The sequence below is a fragment of the Corythoichthys intestinalis genome, chromosome 8 (assembly GCF_030265065.1).
Source record: "Corythoichthys intestinalis isolate RoL2023-P3 chromosome 8, ASM3026506v1, whole genome shotgun sequence".
NCBI lineage: Eukaryota > Metazoa > Chordata > Actinopteri > Syngnathiformes > Syngnathidae > Corythoichthys > Corythoichthys intestinalis.
In genome coordinates, this window is record NC_080402.1 from 15,151,166 (window position 1) to 15,170,940 (window position 19,775).

Genomic DNA, 19,775 nt, shown 5'->3' on the forward strand with positions numbered 1-19,775 from the left:
GTACTTTCCTGTAGAACTACATCTCCCAGAACACCTCAGGCGAAAAATGTCCACGTAGTCGCTGACGTTTGACGCTAGATGGCAGCATATCAAATCATTCCAGAGTTATGTCATGGTCAACGATATACTGTATAAACACACATTTTCACCACATAGATATTACATTTGGAACAACCAAGATATACAGTATCGAAATAGAGCTTTATATATTGAAAGATGGGTAAAAATAAGATATTCGTAGGTAGTCAATTATTGAACGAAGATAGTCAACGTTTCACTTTTTCAAGTTTTATTTGATTGAAGCAATCCTTTTTGTGTTTGTGTGTGTGTGTTTGTGTGTGTCTGTTCCATTTTTCCTCCACACACGACGTTATGTGTTACTCTTAAACAATTCAACTTTGGTTTCATCAGTCCACAAAATATTTTTCTAAAACTTCTGTGGAGTGTCCAAGTGCCTTTTTGTGAACATTAAACGAGCAACAATCTTATTTTTAGACAGCAGTGGCTTCTTCCATGGAGTCATCCTATAAACACCGTTCTTGGCCATAGTTTTACATATAGTTGATGTGTGCACAGAGATATTGGACTGTGTCAATGATTTCTGTAAGTCTTTAGCAGACACTCTAGGGTTCTTTTTTACCTCTCTGAGTAATTCTGCGTTGAACTCTTGGCCTCATCCTTGGTGGACGACCACTCCTTGGAAGAGAAGCAACAGTGCCAAACTCTCTCCATTTGTAGACAACTTCTCTGACTGTCGATTGATGACACATCCAGACTTTTAGAGAGGGTTTTGTATCCTCTCCCAGCTTTATACAAATCAACAATCATTGATTGCAGGTCTTCAGACGGCTCTTTTGACCGAGCCATGATGTACATCAGACAATCCTCTCATCAAGACATTTCTTACCAGGTGTGTGTTTTATAGTGGGCAGGGCAGCTTTGAAGAACTCATCAGTGATTGGGCACACGCCTGACTTAAGTTGTCGGGCAAAAATTGGTTTTAATTGCTGTTTAAGTCTCCTTAGGCAGAGGGTTCACTTACTTATTTTTCCTCCTTCTGTCATTTCTACGCAATGTAATTTTCAATGGTTGTCTGCCTCTACATGTGATTGTCTGGCAACCAGTCCAGGGTGGAAATCTGCCTTTAACCCAAAGTCAGCCAACTCATCCTAACCCTTGAGCGTGATAAGCATTATAGACAATGAAGGGATATACAGATAATTGTTAATACATTTGTGAAACATTGTAAGTTGAATGAACAACTTTCTGTCATGTTGTTCCCTGCTCCCTCATTTGTTGAGAAGCAGTATGAGCTTTTGTGCTAATGATTAGCAAGAAAGTCAATATCGTTTGAAAAGCAGAAGTGCATCAGTGGTCATGTGTGACAACACCCACATACCTGTCATTCAACTGATGGGAGGTGATCGAAAATTTGTTAATGTTTTAGGTACTTTAACTGATTTAATCCATTTCTGAACACCACCACAATTACCTTGTCAATTACATGCACCCACAGCAGCACTTTGTAGAATTGGGTTGAAACCCCTAGCATAGAGGACCGAGGATATTGTAGTTGTGAGAAATTCTATAAAATGAAAAGAAGGCACTGTTTGAAAAAAAAAATCATTCAATGAAACAAATATTGGAATCAAGTAGTACTGCAACGATTAATCGATTAACTCAAGTATTCGATTAGATAAAAAGATTCAAATTAAAATTTGCTGCTTCGAGTATTCGTTTAATTAAAGTGACGTTATAATGGTTTATTTTGAAAGTGTGCATATCTTTAGTTTTACATGGCTAAATCCAGCTGCTCCCTGTTAAGACCAACATAAGCTTAACCTTAAAGTTTTTGTATGAGCTAATTTTTTTTCAATGCATTCGTAATTTAGTTTATATGTATATTTAGCAATTTTTTTGCGGGAATATGTATCTGAACCATTTGTTAAGAGCATTGTAAAAAAAAAAGTTAGCATTTTATAGCATTTAAGCTAGCGGACTTTTGCTATTTAAGCTAGCCAATTGTTGTTTTGTTGTACATAGATCCTCATTTATTTATTTTTTATACTGTTTGATGCGCAGCTCAAGTATTTTAATTTTTCATCTTCCTTATCCGATTACTCGATTATTCGAACTAACTAGTTCATTGATTAATCGACTACTAAAATAATCGATAGCTGCAGCTCTAGAATCAAGCTTGTAAATATTGGTCATTGCTTGTAGTAGTGTTCAATCCAATAAATAAGGTCTTGATTGCCTTGACCAGTGCAATGTTGCTGAGGCCATAGGCAAATTCATAGTGATGATTTTTATCAAAAGTTATATGAATGAATTGGACTTGATTTAAGATGCCTTATCTTGCGTCGACTTAACTTTGATGTCTTTGTTTTGGCTTACTGCTGCTAATTCTTACTAGTCATAAATGTTTAAAGGTTATTATATTCAAACAGCCCTAAAACAAAGTGACAGTGAGATCTAAAGACGAGGGTTGTTCCGATCATGTTTTTTTTTTTGCTCCTGATCCGATCCCGATCGTTTTAGTTTGGGTATCTGCTGATCCCGATATTTCCCAATCCGATTGCTTTTTTTTTTTTTTTTCTCCCGATTCAATTCTAATCATTCCCGATAATTTTTCCCGATCATATACATTTGGGCAATGCATTAAGAAAAAAATGAATAAAACTCGGACGAATATATACATTCAACATACAGTACGTAAGTACTGTATTTGTTTATTATGACAATAAATCCTCAAGATGGCATTTACATTATTAACATTCTTTCTGTGAGAGGGATCCACGGATAGAAAGACTTGTAATTCTTATAGGATAAATGTGACTTTGTATATTGTGACTAAATATTGCCATCTAGTGTATTTGTTGAGCTTTCAGCAAATGATACTGTAGCCATTTAACTGTTCTGCCCAAATGCATGATGGAAAGTGCAACCATGACTGTGCGTAGTGGCACCAATTGATATATCTTCTCTGCGTTGGGAAATAACATAGGGTTTTAAAAAAAAGATCAACTATTACCTTTCTTCCCCACATTGCCTCCCACGATATTTCTAATTGTTGAGAGAGGGATTTTAAGGCTTTAGCCATTTAAAAAAAGGCTCCAAGACTGCCAACATTCACTTTACTCATATTACGCTGCCTTTTAGCTCTATATATAGGTAAATCGGCGCCAATATAGATTGAACGCGACAATGCGTGAGTGAGTCATGCAGCGCATGCGTTAATTGCGTTAAATATTTTAACGTGCTTAACTTAAAAAAAAATAATTACCGCCGTTAATGCGATAAATTTGATAGCCCTACTTTAAGCCAAAACTAAAGACTCTGGATGAGTGTAAGACATTTTGTCTGTAACGTTAAATACAATTAGAAAACGATTTGATTACAAAATATATACATATTTAAAAAAGGCATGTCCGATATTTTTTTGCCGATTCCGATACTTTGAAAATGACGTGATCGGGCCCAATCGATCGGGACATCTTTACTAAAGACATTTCTTCTATACTTTTTTTTTCATCAAAAGAACACTCTAAAAGACCTCTAAATCCTCTCGCTATCAAATTTGAGTAGAAAAGAGGTGAATGCCAAGTCAGGGGTGAAAGGTCCACCGTGATTGCAGCACTGAGACTGTAGGGCAACAAGCACAGAAAGTGATTGAACTCACTTTTGCACTCATCATGGACTCATTCCCCTGTGCTATTCTCCTCTTCTCTCTGCTATGTTCAGGTAATTGGGATTATTTCTCTTTATCGTTTTATTTACCATATGTGGAAATATGTCTGTGTGTGCGTTTAATTGTAAAGGGATGTCCTCAGCTTGAAATGTAAAATACAGAATTTAGTCACGAGTTTTCTTTTGGAAAATAAACTGTCCGTTTTGGCATTTTTATGCCATGTTGAAAATGGATTTTGCCATGTGGTATTTTTTTTTCCCCAAGTGGCAAAACTGATTCTTGCCATGTGGCATTTTTTGCCATGTTGCATTTTTTTGGTCCGTGGCAAAATGGATTTTGGTATGTGGCTTTTTTTTTTTTTTTTTTTTTTTTTTTGTATGTGGCATTTTTTTGGTATGTGGCATTTTAGCAGGCCATGCACTTCCATGCCATTGTCGGCTATGCAGGTCCAAAATTTCCATTCATTTTGAGTGGCAGAAAAACATATGTGGCTGTGATTTTTGACCATATACTTACCATTACAGCGCATTGATATTCAACTTGCACCCAAGTCAGGCTATGCCATTGACAACTATGAATGTCCAAATTTTCCAATCATTTTGAATGGCAGTAAAATGTGTTGGTTGTGATTTTGACCATCCACTTTACATTACAGTGCAGTCACTGGCACCCAAATAAAATGCCATATACCCCCCCCCCCCCCAAAAAAAATGCCACATACAAAAAAAAAAAAAATGCCACAAACTAAAATCCATTTGGCCACATGGAAAAAAAAAGGCCGCATGGCAAAATCACTTTTGCCAAATTCCACTTTTCGTTCACGGTCCTGCTGCCTTTTGGCGGCTCCTTCAGTTGATTATCGATGCTAAAGTGTCATATTAGGGCTACAATAAAAATATAATTTGAGTTTACTGCGCTTCGTTACAGAATGCATCAAAATGTTCTTCTTCTTTTTGCTCAGTCATCAGAGAGATTTCTGTCCAATGTGTGTATTTACCCAGACTGTTTGCTTTGCGCTCAGTTTACACTGTAATTTACTTCAGCCTCTAAAGGTTCATAGAGGTTCATATAGTACATATACATGTGTTTGCTGTGTGCGCGTATGTAAGTGCATGCTCTCCCCTCTCTGCAGCCACTGGTCAAGGTCTTGTGGTCACAGTGGAACCCCACACTACTACTGTGCGTGAAGGGGAGTCAGTCAGTCTCAGGTGCCAAGTGGGGAGCAGTGCACGTCCCGCCGAACTGCAGTGGAGAAGAGCCAATAATCAAGCCTTAGCAGGTTTGAAATATTAGCTTACGGTTTATCTTCATACACTAAGCTAAAGAATGATATTTTTCCTCCCTCTAGACAATGTTAAAATCGGCCCCGATGGTGCAGTTCTGACAGTTGCCAATGCTCGACCTGGTAACCAGGGAGAGTATCAATGTGTGGCAACCAACTCTGGAGGTTCTGGCACTGCTTCCGCACAGATCAACATCAAATGTGAGAAACTCGAACGTTTTTCTGCAAAGCAAAATGTTTAATGATGTAGATTGTAGAGGCAGACATTGTTGAATAATCAGGACTGTGGCATTAGTTTCATCTCACAAATTGGCGAAAGGTTCCCTTCAGCAAAGGCCATTTTCTACCCTATGTATAGTGGGGCAAATAAGTATTTAGTCAACCACGAATTGTGCAAGTTCTCCCACTTGAAAATATTAGAGAGGCCTGTAATTGTCAACATGGGTAAACCTCAACCATGAGAGACAGAATGTGGAAAAAAAAATTAAATTACATTGTTTGATTTTTAAAGATTTTTTTGTGCAAATCATGGTGGAAATAAGTATTTGGTCAATACCAAAAGTTCACCTCAATACTTTGTTATGCACCCTTTGTTGGCAATAACGGATGCCAAACGTTTTCTGTAACTCTTCACATGCTTTTCACACACTGTTGCTGGTATTTTGGCCTATTCCTCCATGCAGATCTCCTCTAGAGCAGTGATGTTTTGGGGCTGTCGTTGGGCAACACGGACCTTTAACTCCCTCCACAGATTTTCTATGGGGTTGAGATCCAGCGACTGACTAGGCAACTCCAGGACTTTGAAATGCTTCTTACGAAGCCAATCCTTTGTTGCCCTGGCTGTGTGTTTGGGATCATTGTCATGCTGAAAGACCCAGCCACGCCTCATCTTCAATGCCCTTGCTGATGTAAGGAGATTTTCACTCAAAATCTCTCCATACATGGCCCCATTCATTCTTTCCTTTACACAGATCAGTCGTCATGGTCCCTTTGCAGAAAAACAGCCCCAAAGCATGATGTTTCCATCCCCATGCTTCACAGTGGGTATGGTGTTCTTCGGATGCAATTCGGTATTCTTTCTCCTCCAAACACGAGAACCTGTGTTTCTACCAAAAACTTCTATTTTGGTTTCATCTGACCATAACACATTCTCCCAGTCCTCTTCTGGATCATCCAAATGCTCTCTAGCGAACCGCAGACGGGCCTGGATGTGTACTGGCTTCAGCAGGGGGACACGTCTGGCAGTGCAGGATTTGAGTCCCTGGCAGCGCATTGTGTTACTGATAGTAGCCTTTGTTACTGTGATCCCAGTTCTCTGTAGGTCATTCACTAGGTCCCCCCGTGTGGTTCTGGGATTTTTGCTCACCGTTCTTGTTATCATTTTGACGCCACGGGGTGAGATCTTGCATGGAGCCCCAGATCGAGGGAGATTATCAGTGGTCTTGTATGTCTTCCATTTTCTAATAATTGCACCCACAGTTGATTTCTTTACACCAAGCGTTTTACCTATTGCAGATTCAGTCTTCCCAGCCTGGTGGAGGTCTACAATTTTGTCTCTGGTGTCCTTCGATAGCTCTTTGGGCTTGGCCAGAGTGGAGTTTGGAGTGTGACTGACAGAGCTTGTGGACAGGTGTCTTTTATACTGATAATGAGTTAAAACAGGTGCCATTAATACAGGTAATGAGTGGAGCCTCGTTACACCTCGTTAGAAGAAGTTAGACCTCTTTGACAGCCAGAAATCTTGCTTGTTTGTAGGTGACCAAATACTTATTTTCCACTGTAAATTGGGAAATAAATTCTTTAAAAATCTAAAAATGTGATTTTCTGTTTTTTTTCTTCCACATTCTGTCCCACATGGTTGAGGTTTACCCATGTTGACAATTACAGGCCTCTCTAATCTTTTCAAGTTGGAGAACTCAATTGGTGGTTGATTAAATACTTATTTGCCCCACTGTAGATGTTTTACTGCTCCTCAGCTTAATAGTCTGGAGAAATGCCTCTGTAAATTGGCCAATTGGGAGACAAGATGCTAAAAACGCCAACTTCAAGCTTTAAATGTCCATAAGTAGTTGAGTTTATGAATTGGTTTACCACCATTACTAACTGTTGATATTCATGGCAAGGGAATATTTTAGTTAACAACACCATTTTTGTCCAATTTATGTTTAAAGGCATTTTACGTGTAAGTGAAAATAAAAATTGGCAAAACTACGGCAACCTGTTTAACCGTTTCCTGTTTGGAAAGCCCCTCCCAACGCCATTTGATTGACAGATCATTACTTTTGTTAAAAGCAAAGGCAAAGACAATGACAAATGAAATACAAAAAGCAAAGGCAAAGTAAAAAATTGCCATTGTTTTTTCCGTTTGTGTTTGTCAATGACAAAAAGTAAAAGACAATGACAAAAATTGCCATTGTTTTGTTTGTTTTTCCATGAAAAAAAAAATCAATGACAATTTTTTTTTCCGTTTGAGATTTTCAATGACAAAATATGCTTTTATGTTTTCATTCATCCATCCATCCATCCATCCATCCATCCATCCATCCATCCATCCATCCATCCATCCATCCATCCATCCATCCATCCATCCATCCATCCATCCATCCATCCATCCATCCATCCATCCATCCATCCATCCATCCATCCATCCATTCATTTCTCTTTACATTTATTTATCTACATATCCATTCATGTATTTCTTTTTTTTTTTTTTTTTTTATGTTTGCACTCCCGTGATTCCATATTCCTTCCGCCCCTTCCGGCTTCGAACCTTTTACCATTCCGGCATACCAGACCGTTCCGGCTCACTTTCACCCCTGACTGTTCCACATTTAAATGTCATGTTTTCACCTCAACTTTGTGTTTCTTCATACAGTTCCTCCTAAAGTGCGGTTGTCACCAACTGGTCCTCTGAGAGTCAAAATTGGTGCCCGAGTATCAGTACAATGTCGTGCAACAGGCAGACCACGGCCCAAGCTGAGCTGGAGGCGCCAAGGTTCCCCTCTGAAGCTTCTTTCTGAGGAGAGAGATGGTGTCAGCACCATACAAGTAATACCTTAACCAAAATAGTGTTTTTATTTAACATTCTTTATTATCAAACAATGCCACCGTATCCTCCTTTTTAGTGGGTAGTAGTACGTCCGGAAGATGTTGGTGTGTATATTTGCCAAGGTGAGAACAACGTGGGTGTGACTGAGATCAAAGTGGAGGTCATTTTGGATGGGGGACCTGATGCACCCATTGCATCAGTGAGTCACAAGGAAATTACTGCTGTAGAGGGTCGTTCTGTCACTTTCAGCTGTCAGGCTACAGGTAAGATGCTAACATATTTATCATACTATGTTATGTAAGCTAAAGATAACTGTCACTCAGGTGAAAACCTGAAAAATAAAAAGTGATTGCAGGACTTTCTGAAATGGCAAAGTTGCACACAATTAATAAAAGCAATGAAACCCTTCTGAAAATTTTCAAATTTGGCAAATTTCGTGCAAATAAAAACATTGCATCATATTTTATGCCTGTTCGTGGATCATTTTCTCTTTTTCTTTCAGGTTCTCCACCTCCCCTCATCACATGGTCCAAGCTGAGAGCCCCGTTACCATGGAAACACACAGTCGCTGGGGGTGTCCTGACACTGACCAGTGTGGGGCGCCAGGACTCCGGCCAGTACATCTGTAATGCTACCAACATTCACGGCTACAGCGAGGCATACACGCAGATGGAGGTGGAAAGTAAGCATATTTGTCTGGGACAGGCACAGAACAATTTAAACATGCCCTGTGTAAGATTATACTGGTGTAGCCTTTTTGCAGCTATGATCCATGTGGCAGGTAAGAAAGAAAAGAGTAGACAAGTTCAATTAAAGCCAGAGGTGGGAAGAGTGGCCTAAAATTTAACTCAAGAGCAGTGTTACTACAAAATAAGAGTAAAAGTAGTAATCCCTAAATTAACTCAATTTCAAGTCAAAAAGTATTCAGTGAAAACAATGCACAAGTAGTAATGAGTAACTGCTTACAATGTCGTTTTTTAATTTTTCATTTTTTTTTTCTTAAACAATGGTAAATCTTCTGTATCGACATATCATCATCTATATGAACTGCTATTATTATACTGTACTATAACCTATTGCATGACCATATTAGGCCTAAAAAATACACTGGTGGCCGAAAAGTGTAATTGCATGTAATTGATTTTCCTATATACTGTATATAAAAATTGTAAAGCAATAAAACTGCAACAAAAATGAATGAAACGAACAAACAAAATATATTTTTATAACGGGTCAAAATTATTTTTCGAACAGATCACGTGACTACCACCTTAGACGGTCATTTGCTTTGCATATAATTTTCATTAAAAAAATAAAATAAAATTAGGGGAGGGCAATTGTATTTTTCAAATTAAGTTTTTTCTTTGATTGAAAATATTTAAAATAATAATATAATAAAACTTTTTGAGGGATTAAATGATTGAGACACAAATGCCCTACCCTTAATATGGCCCAAACTCATTTTTTTAAAATGAAAAATTAAGTGTTCAAATGCAAATTTTTCAATCTCAAATATTTTTTCGCATTCAAAAACTTTTTCTATGATTGAAATTTTTCTTTTTTTTTTTTTTTTTTGATTGAAGTGATTTTTCTATTTAAACATATATATTTTTCCAAGCAACTTATTTTTTGATTGAATAATAAAGACAAAAATTTCCTAGCCAAAATGTGGCCCAAACACAAATCAACATTACTTCAATCAAAAAAGTGGCTTCAATCGAAAAAAACGACTTCAATCAAAAAAAAAAAAAAAAAAAAAAAAAAAAAAAATCAAAGATAAATAGCTTTCACATGCATTTTTGGGGAGTTTTTTGAGTTTCAAATTTATTTTTACATTCAAACACTTTTTTAAAAAAATTTTATTGAAGCGATTTTTTTTTGGTTGACAATATACATTTTGATTGAAGCAACTTTTTTTTCAATTGAATAATAAAGACACAAATCTACCTCCATATGGTAATTTTTGACAGTGGTAACTACATTGGCACGACACCGGCGGGCGTACCATATTCAATGGATGATGATCTTGGTGAAAAGTATTGCCTAAGCAGCCTGATTTAGAATTCCCCTCAAGAATGATGGGAAACCAAAAAAGGCTCATTGTCAACTTATTATTATAAATATTCTTGTAAGTTAATTTTATTGCTGGCACTGCGTTTCAGGGTCATCAACATGTTGTGACCACCCTGCCCCCAAAGTCAAACTCCATTTATGTGTAGCTCGGCTCTTTCACATCCATTCAAAAGGGAGATAATTTGCCGGATGACACAAAATGACATCTCTCATAAGCATTCATTAATGCCCATGGCAGTGTCATGTCATAATCATGATGGTCTTATGACACTCTGAGAGCACCATTGTCAAATAAAGTGTCACTAAATTCCATAGCTAGCAATTAATGAAACACCTAGAACAGTAACTGAAGAAATAATTAGCACAAAACATGAATTTTGATTTGTTATTTACATTTGTAGCACTACAATTTATGCTAGGAGGCATGTTAGATGACAACCTTGTTGACAGCAGGTGGAAGCAGACGTTGACTGTCTTCTCCAAGAGAATCGTGATGGCCAAATGAAGCCATTGGTTCAAAGCTTCATGGTGGTTCATTTGGTCTTATGACAGTCTTATGAAGCCGCTGTCAAATAAAGTGTTACCGGTTGATATCTTTTGGTGGGAATATCCCATAATACCGTGAGGACAGCTGCGGCTTATAGTCCAGTGCGTGTTATGTATGAACAAATGCAGTTTTTGTGTCAAATTTGGTAGGTGGCAGCTTATAGTCAGGTGCGCCTTATTGTGCAAAATTGCGATAAGAAAACCGGCGTGATCGTAGGACTTCCGACTGCAAGCTTGTGTGTGGTCATGTATTGTCACATCTGATTGGTTTCATGGAGTCATGTGATTATTGTTGCGATGTCTCATTGGGGAAACTGGTAGAGCCACTGTCGGCATTTCTGGTAAAGATAAAGTCAAATCTAATTTGTAGAGTAAAAAGGAAAATGTGTGTAGTGTCTCTAGTGTAGCCCAAACTAGCAAAGTAAGAGTTACCTTTCATCTTAACAAATCTATTCAAGTAAAAATTGTAGTTTATGTAAAACTACTTAAAAGTACTTTTTTTTTTTTTTTTTTTTTTTTTTTTTAAAGTTACTCAAGTAAATGTATTGGAGTAAACCTAACACATTACTATCCACATCTGGTTAAAGTGTAAAAGAAGTGGCAAACAATGTATACAGTCGGGGTGTGACAAAATATCGAAATGGTAATATATCGTGATACGTTGTATCCCAAAAGGTTATCGATATGCTCCTGCTAAGAATCAAAAAATCGTTTTGAAAAGGTGTCAATGTCTAAAAAAAATAAAAATGAACCAACAAATTGCTACCAAAATTTTCCACCATAATAGTGTCTCAGTTAACTCTAAGGCTGCATTGACGGTGCTCGATGCCCAATCCATTTAGACTGGAAATATTCGTTCATTCGAAACCAGAGCATTCACAGTCATTCTGTCCGATTTTCAGGGCATTTACAGGTCATTTGCTTTTCATTTTAGGGCATTTACAGGTCATTTTCTGTTGAGTTTGAGTCACCGCCATAAGCAGATTTTAAGGGGGGGGGCAGGCCCCCCCTGGTGGCCGAAAAGTGTCATTGCATGAAATTGACTTTCCTATATACAGTGGGGAGAACAAGTATTTGATACACTGCCGATTTTGCTGGTTTTCCCACTTGCAAAGCATGTAGAGGTCTCTAATTTGTATCATAAGTTCTCTTCAACTGTGAGGGACGGAATCTAATACAAAAAAAAACAGAAAATCACGTTGTATGATTTTTAAATAATAAATTTGCATTTAATTGCGTGAAATAAGTATTTGATACATCACAAAAATCGAACTTAATGTTTGGTACAGAAACCTTTGTTTGCTATTACAGATACCAAATGTTTCCTGTAGTCCTTGACAAGGTTTGCACACACTGCAGCAGGGATTTTGACCCACTCCTCCATGCAGATCTTATCCAGAGTCTTCAGGTTTCGGGGCTGCTGCCGGGCAACACGGACTTTCAGCTCCCTCCATAGATTTTCTATCGGGTTCAGATCTGGTGACTGGCTAGGCCACTCCAGGACCTTAAGATGCTTCTTACGTAGCCACTCTTTAGTTGCCTTGGCTGTGTGCTTTGGGTTGTTGTCATGCTGGAAGACCCAGCCACGACCCATCATCAGGGCTCTCACTGAAGGAAGGAGGTTGTCAGCCAAGGTCTGGCGATACATAGCCCCATCCATCCTCCCCTCAATACGGTGCAGTCGTCCTGTACCTTTGGCAGAGAAGCAGCCCCAAAAAATGATGTTTCCTCCTCCGTTTCACGGTTGGGATGGTGTTCTTGGGGTTGTAATCATCCTCCTTTTTCCTCCAGCTCTCTTCAGGTCATTGACCAGGTCCTGCCGTGTAGTTCTGGGCTGACCCCTCACCTTCCTCATGATCAGTGATGCCCCATGAGGTGAGATCTTGCATGGAGCCCCAGAACAAGGCAGATTGACCGTCAACTTGAACTTCTTCCATTTTCTAATAATCCCTCCAACAGTTGTTAGCTTCTCACCAAGCTGCTTGTTTATTTTCCTGTAGCCCATCCCAGCCTTGTGCAGGTCTATTATTTTATCCCTGATGTCCTTACACAGCTCTTTGGTCTTGGCCATTGTGGAGAGGTTGGAGTTTGTTTGTTTGAGCATGTGAACAGGTGTCTTTTATACAGGTAACAAGTTCAAACAGGTGCAGTTACTTCCGGTAATGAGTGGAGAACAGGAGGGGTTCTTAAAAAAGAACTGAGAGCCGAAATATTTACTAGTTGGTAATGTATCAAATACTTATTTCATGCTGTTAAATACAAATTTATTATTTAAAAATTATACAATGTGATTTTCTGGATTTTTGTATTAGATTCCGTCACTCACAGTTGAAGAGAACTTATGATACAAATTACAGACCTCTACATGGCTTGCAAGTGGGAAAACCAGCAAAATCGGCAGTGTATCAAATACTTGTTCTCCCCACTGTATATAAAAGTTGTAAAGCAAAAAAACTGCAACAAAAAAGAATGAAATGAACAAAAAAAAATATTTCTTATAATGGGTCAAATTACTTTTCAAACATATCATGTGACTAACACCTTAGATGGGCATTTGCCTTGCATAAAATTTAAAAAAATAAAATAAAATTAGGGGAGGGCAATTTTATTTTTCTAATGATTTTTTTTTCTTTGATTGAAAATACTTTTTTTTGTTGTTGAAATTTTTCTTTTTTTTTTTTTTTTAATTGAAGTGATTTTTCTTTTTGAAAATATATTTTTTTGTGAAGGAATTTATTTTTTGATTGAATAATGAAGACAAAAATGTCCTAGCCAAATGTGGCCCAAACACATATAAACATTACTTCAATCAAAAAACTTGCTTCAATAAAAAAAAAACACAAACTTGACTCCAATCGAAAAAAAAAAATAAATCCAGGAAAAATAGCTTTTATATGCATTTTTTTGAGTTTCAAATTTATTTTTGCATTCAAACACTTTTTTTTTTTTGATGGAAGCAACTTTTTTTGATTGAAAATATATATTTTGATTGAAGCAACTTTTTTGTGGGTTGAATAATAAAGACACAAATCTACGTCCATAGGGCTCCGCCCAGGGGATACAATTTTTGACTGTGGTAACTACATAGGCACGACACCGACAGGCGTACCCTATTCAATGGACGACGATCTTGGCGAAAAGTATTGCCGAAGCAACCTAATTTAGAATTCCCCTCAAGAATGATGGAAAACAAAATACGCTCATTGTCAACTTATTATTATAAATATTCTTGTAAGTTAATTTTATTGCTGACACTGCTTTCGGGGTCATCAACATGTTGTGCCCCCCTTACCCCAAAAGTCAAACTCCGCCTATGGTCACTGCCTACTCATTTGGGTGATTCCCAGCTCATTTCCTGTTCGGTAACTCAAAATAAACAGGAAGAGACCCATAAAAAAACCCAAAATCAACAGGAAGTAATTGAAAATGAACAGCTAAATGACCTTAAATGGCCCAAAATTACCTCATTGCCTGGCATTGGCTGCCACTACCGGCCATAGACGTTCAATCCTTTTGAAGTGGGAGGGACCACCCCTCCCAATTCAAATGGATTGGACGTCTACTAATGATAAACTCATTCCAATTCACAGCAAAAGCTTGTTTTTCTGTTTATTAGTTGTTTGTAGAATATCCTAGAACGATTTCCTGACCAATGTATCGATAATCGTTGTATCATCAGATCCTCGTTATCGTGAGCTTTGTATTGCAAATCGTATCATGAGGTACCAAGAGGTTCCCACTCCTAGTATACAGTACATTCATAAGTTCCATTATTAACGCCCATTAGAAACAAAGTGCATATCTCAAATTACAACCACATGGATTGCATTATTCTTTACATTCTATCTCTTCTCTTTTCTGCTGCCTCGTATCCTCAGGTCCTCCTTATGCCACCTCTCTACCCGAGCAGGTGAAACTCCAACCTGGCGATGCTCTTTCTCTCCGTTGTTTGGCCCATGGCTCCCATCCCATTCAGTTTGAATGGAGCCGGGTTGGGAGAGGCAACCTGCCTGCAGGAAGTCAGACTACCAGCGACGGACAACTTGTGATACCCCGTCTTAAAGCTAGTGACGGTGGGACATACAAGTGTGTAGCTACCAACCACATTGGGTCCAGTGAAGCACTGGCCAAAGTCATTGTGAAAGGTGAGCTTGTTATATATTGAAATCATTGCGCAAAGTCAGCTGGGATAGCATCAGTGTTGGGCACGTCACTTTAAAAAAGTAATTAGCTATAGTTACTCACTACTTCTTCCAAAAAGTAACTGAGTTAGTAACTGAATTACTCTATAGTAAAAGTAACTAGTTACCAGGGAAAGTAATTATTTCCGTTACTTTAAAAAGAAGTTATTGTATGTCAAAGAGTTTGAAATTTTCTGAGCAGTATTCGAGCCAGTTGAATAGAGAAGAACAGTCAGGTAGTTGTGTTATAGAACCTTGTAATATTTATTGCACCTCACCAGCAACAAATTTATCCTACACATGAAGTGCAACAAAAATAAACAGTAAACAATATCATAAAATACAGTGGTACCTCTACATACGATCGCTTCGACACACGAACTTTTCGACATCCGACGTAAAATTTGACTCGCCATTTGTTTCTACATCCGACGACATGCTCGAAATACGACGACAATGGCAGCACCGCAGACGAATGCACGGCGGATTTTCTTGTGTGACAAATCAACACAGGTTTCAGAAAAGGTTGGTACAGGTGGTGAAACAAGGAAAAAGTTGATGCTTACCTTCGAAATGAAGATGCAAATGACAGAAAAATATGAGCGTGGGGTGGGCATCCGTGAAATGGCTCAACAATACATCTCCACAGTCCTCCTCCGACCATCGTTCGCCAGTCTTTATAAATTAAGCTGACAATTCTTATTGTCTCCAAAGAAATCGCCAGCTTTCATCATTTCTTTCACAACTTATTCAACACAAAACGCATGCTGTCTGCCGCAATTGACGGTGTTCTCAAGAGAACATTCAAAGTGAAAGTGAAACTCAAACTCACCGGTCCGTCTCTGGCACGTGAGCCCCGCGGTGCGTTCAGGTACACAAAAAAACGTCCGCCTTATTAGAACCCGATTCGTTACACTATTACAGGAATTATTATTATTCTTTTTATTACATTATTCCAATTTTGATTTATAATTTATTTGTTTTGCTACGTGTAATTGCCATTTGTAATAGGATTTAGTGCAGGTTTTTGGGCTGTGGAACGAATTAATGGAATTATAATGTATTCCTATGGGAAAATCCTGCTCGACATACGACCATTTCGACTTACAAACAAGGTCCTGGAACGGATTAACTTCGTATGTAGAGGTACCACTGTAATGTTGAAATTCGCCCCCCCCCGGCCAAGACGCACTCAGGAACCGCGACAGCCAAAACAAGTGCCGCTCGGCTGACGCTGCCCCTGCGTGCACCAACCAGGAAGGCAGAACTTCGCGTGTTCTCTCTGATATTAACCCTTTTTACTGACTCCATGTTCCAAAAGTTTGAAAAATACTCGCCGAAAGCACGGTGACAATTTATTCGTCGACAATGGTAAAAAAACAAGGCAAAAACAGACGACGGAGGGACAATTCTGGATACAAAACAAGGCTACATGTTTCCGAGCAGCAAAAATCTGTGTTGTCTCAGTGTCCAGTCTTTTTAAAGTCTTTGCTGAAGCGGGCCGGGTCAAAGGTGTGTCCGAAGGTGTGTCTGGGCGTTGCTTTTGGGTCTTCCCCTCTGTGGCCGGTTTTGGGCGGCTTAGGTTCGTGCGCGGATGGGACGCCCGCGATCAACTTTGTTGTCCGGGCTGGCTTGTACTTGTTTTAGTACAAGTTGGAGTTTGCTGGGAGAGCTGATTGCAAGAGTTGGTGCGTCAATCTTGTTCGTGACGCACGCGTTGGGCTTCTGTGATAAGATGGCATTGTGTATCTCTTCTATTTCTTCTCATTAAACTATGGTGTGCTATTTATTTTATATTAGTAGTGCAGTCCTACCGTAAATATGAAAAAGATACTATTTCCTGATTAATTATATTACGTGTGTTAGAGTAATGCAAACAGTTAGATGGTGCCTACGAGAACCTGTACCATATGTATGTGTTGGACTATATATGTGTTAGACTAATGCAATTATATGGTGTGTGCGATGACGATATCTTTTCCCCTTCAATAACAATCAGCAGTAAACAATATAAAGTGAGTTTAATCAATTAAATCGCTCACAAACTGAGACAACTGGTCAAGTAGACATAGCCTACTGTACTTCAAGTATTTTGATTTGAAATAGTGTTTATATCTCCACCTCGTAAAGGACAAATTTTCGTCTGAATGCTCTGTCATCATATCCCTCTGCATCTGTTTTGCGTGTGTGTGTTTGCCGCGCGCGTTGTTCCGGTTTGTGTGTGAAAACACCGGCCCTGATTGGCTTACCATGACACATGACTCTAACCCTCAGCCAATCACAATCACTTCCATCGCATGTTTCCAGGTGGTGCATTCAGGTAGCCTCGTCACCCTCAAAGCGTCTGCCGCCCTCAAGATGGAAGCAGCATTCTTGCTGGCTGACATTGGGGGATGGGAACGAGGCTAGCATTCAGGTGTAGCAAAAACAGAAATTTTAGCAAGCTTTGGAAAGCATTGTCTAATTGAATGAGCAGGAACAAACAGCCTGGAGTCATAAGAAGTACGTGCTGTAATATTCTGATACAGAATTATCCGAGGCACCCTAAAGTGCACACGGCGCCAATATTGTTTTGCTCACATGATGCGGGAGTGAGTTAGAGACATGGCCTGCCGAGAGCCGTACGTTTGTGGTAATGTTGAAGTTATATGTGCTATTAAAGAAACAGCGTGCCAGCACGTCCTGTGTGGTATATCTTTGCTAAGAAAAAGCACAAAACAAAACACGTGTGCTATTCTTGAACCTGAACGCACTTCAAGTCTTGGATGACAAATAAACAGAGCAGAGTAGACTGGCTACGGCTGGTAGTTTCTTCAATTTATTCAGAGTAAGTAACGCACCGCTTTTGACAGTCAGTAATGGTAACGGCGGAAAAAAATAATTAGTTAGATTACCCCGTTACTGAAAAAATAGTATTTAATAGTAATTTATAATGGCGTTGTTCCCACCACTGGATAGCATACACACAAAAGACAAGTTGTATGGAAAATTAATTATGATTACGATTGTTCCGATCATGTTTTTTTGCTCCCGATCCGATCCCGATCGTTTTAGTATCTGCCAATCCTGATATTTCCCGATCCGATTGCTTTTTTTTCTTCTCCCGATTCAATTCCAATCATTCACGATAATTTTTCCCGATCATATACATTTTGGCAATGCATTAAGAAAAAAATGAATAAAACTCGGACGATATATACATTCAACATACAGTACATAAGTACTGTATTTGTTTATTATGACAATAAATCCTCAAGATGGCATTTACATTATTAACATTCTTTCTGTGAGTGGGATCCACGGATAGAAAGACTTGTAATTTTTAAAGGATAAATGTGACTTTGTATATTGTGACTAAATATTGCCATCTAGTGTATTTGTTGAGCTTTCGGTAAATGATACTGCAGCCATTTAACTTCTGCCCAAATGCATGATGGGAAGTGCAACCATGACTGTGCGTAGGGGCACCAATTGATATATCTTCTGTGTTGGGAAAGAACTTATGGTGTTAAGAAAATGATCAACTGCTACCTTTCTTCCCCACATTGCTCCCACGTTATTTTTAATTGCTGAGAGAGGTATTGTAAGGCTTTAGCCACACAAAAAATGGCTCTAAAGGCTGTCAAAATTCTCTCTACTCATTATACGCTGCCTATAGCGCTATTTATAGGTAAAGTGGCGTCTTTATAGGTCTAACGCGACAATTCGTGAGTGGGTCGTGCAGCGCATGCGTTAATTATTTAACGTGATTAATTAAAAAAAATTAATTACCGCCGTTAACGCAATAAATCTGAAAGCCCTACTTTAAGCCAAAACTACTCTGGATGAGTGTAGGACATTTTTGTCTTTAAGGTTAAACACAATTAGAAAACGATTTAAACAAAAAATATATATTTATTAAAAAAAAGGCATGTCCGATATTTTTTTGCCGATTCCAATACTTTGAAAATGACGTGATCGGATGCCGATCGATCGGCACATCTTTAATTATGATGTAAATTTCATTTTGCTTCTTTTTGTGTGTTTACCATCATAGGCCACTGAGATGTCTGCAGTGTCAGTGCAAGCCCGGATTGATGACATGAAATGGAAAGTATCACTCAAGTTATAATGTGCATGTGGAGTTAACTCAAACCTTTCTTCAAGAGGGTTTATTAAAGGATTAGGTGATACATGGAAAAATTGTGTCACTTTTTGGAGAAACTTCTGTTTTGTTATTGTTTTGTTTCCAAATTTGAAGAGGGATTGCACACCACAAATGGAAAATGTCTGTATATTCAAGGGTAATCTAGTTAATTCGGTACTCCATCATCTACGTGCAATTTTCCAATTATAAATTACGTTTTAAGCAAGAAACCACATTTGGTTGATTTGAAGTGTTTAAAATACACTGGTAATTTTGATGTTTTACTGTAAGATATTCAATTGAAATATCTTACATCAAAATAGCTTATTAATTCGTACGTTCGTAAATTGTACACCAGAATGTTTCTGAGCCTCATTGTCATCCTGATACCTATAAAATTAAATAAACACTTTAGAACTAATATGATAATGAAAGTTCCCTCTATTGCAATGGACACCAATTTCCTTTTAACCTGATATGCTTGTGTTAAAACCATGCAGATGCATTGACAAACACTAATAAAGTCCCATTATAATAGATACAGAAAATCTATTACAGTAATTTGTCATGCCACACCGTTAAATCTCCCAAAAATTTGACCATGCCTCTTGTTAGCATTTCAACCACAGAGGGGCCGGGGCAACATGCACATTGCTGTGAGACTTTCATGGGCTCAACCCCAAGGAGAACACACGCATAGTTTTAAGCAATAACCACTTCAGTCTGACAATTAAAAATACAGTGAAAAAAATTTGTTATTTAGTCACTTAGAAATCATGGTGGGGTCTAAAATTTTAATCGTAGGTGCATGTCCTCTGTGAGAGAGA

At 38.3% G+C, this 19,775-nt stretch overlaps 1 protein-coding gene across 1 annotated transcript; it reads left to right on the plus strand.

Annotated features, from left to right (window-relative positions):
- The first annotated feature begins 3,618 nt into the window (after positions 1-3,618).
- Positions 3,619-19,374, plus strand: LOC130920687 (basement membrane-specific heparan sulfate proteoglycan core protein-like). The gene is made up of 8 exons (XM_057844059.1): positions 3,619-3,744; positions 4,824-4,970; positions 5,040-5,174; positions 7,849-8,021; positions 8,099-8,285; positions 8,525-8,704; positions 14,520-14,786; positions 18,859-19,374. The coding sequence occupies exons 1-8, from the start codon at positions 3,696-3,698 to the stop codon at positions 18,864-18,866; spliced, it is 1,146 nt and encodes a 381-aa protein (XP_057700042.1). The 5' UTR covers positions 3,619-3,695; the 3' UTR covers positions 18,867-19,374.
- The last annotated feature ends 401 nt before the right edge of the window (positions 19,375-19,775 follow it).

Bases quoted from the DNA above. Each gene is read 5' to 3' on its own strand.
- LOC130920687 (XM_057844059.1), top strand. From the start codon at position 3,696: ATGGACTCATTCCCCTGTGCTATTCTCCTCTTCTCTCTGCTATGTTCA. The intron at 3,745-4,823 runs GTAATTGGGATT...CCCTCTCTGCAG, and splicing joins CTTCTCTCTGCTATGTTCAG to CCACTGGTCAAGGTCTTGTG. The intron at 5,175-7,848 runs GTGAGAAACTCG...TTCTTCATACAG, and splicing joins CGCACAGATCAACATCAAAT to TTCCTCCTAAAGTGCGGTTG.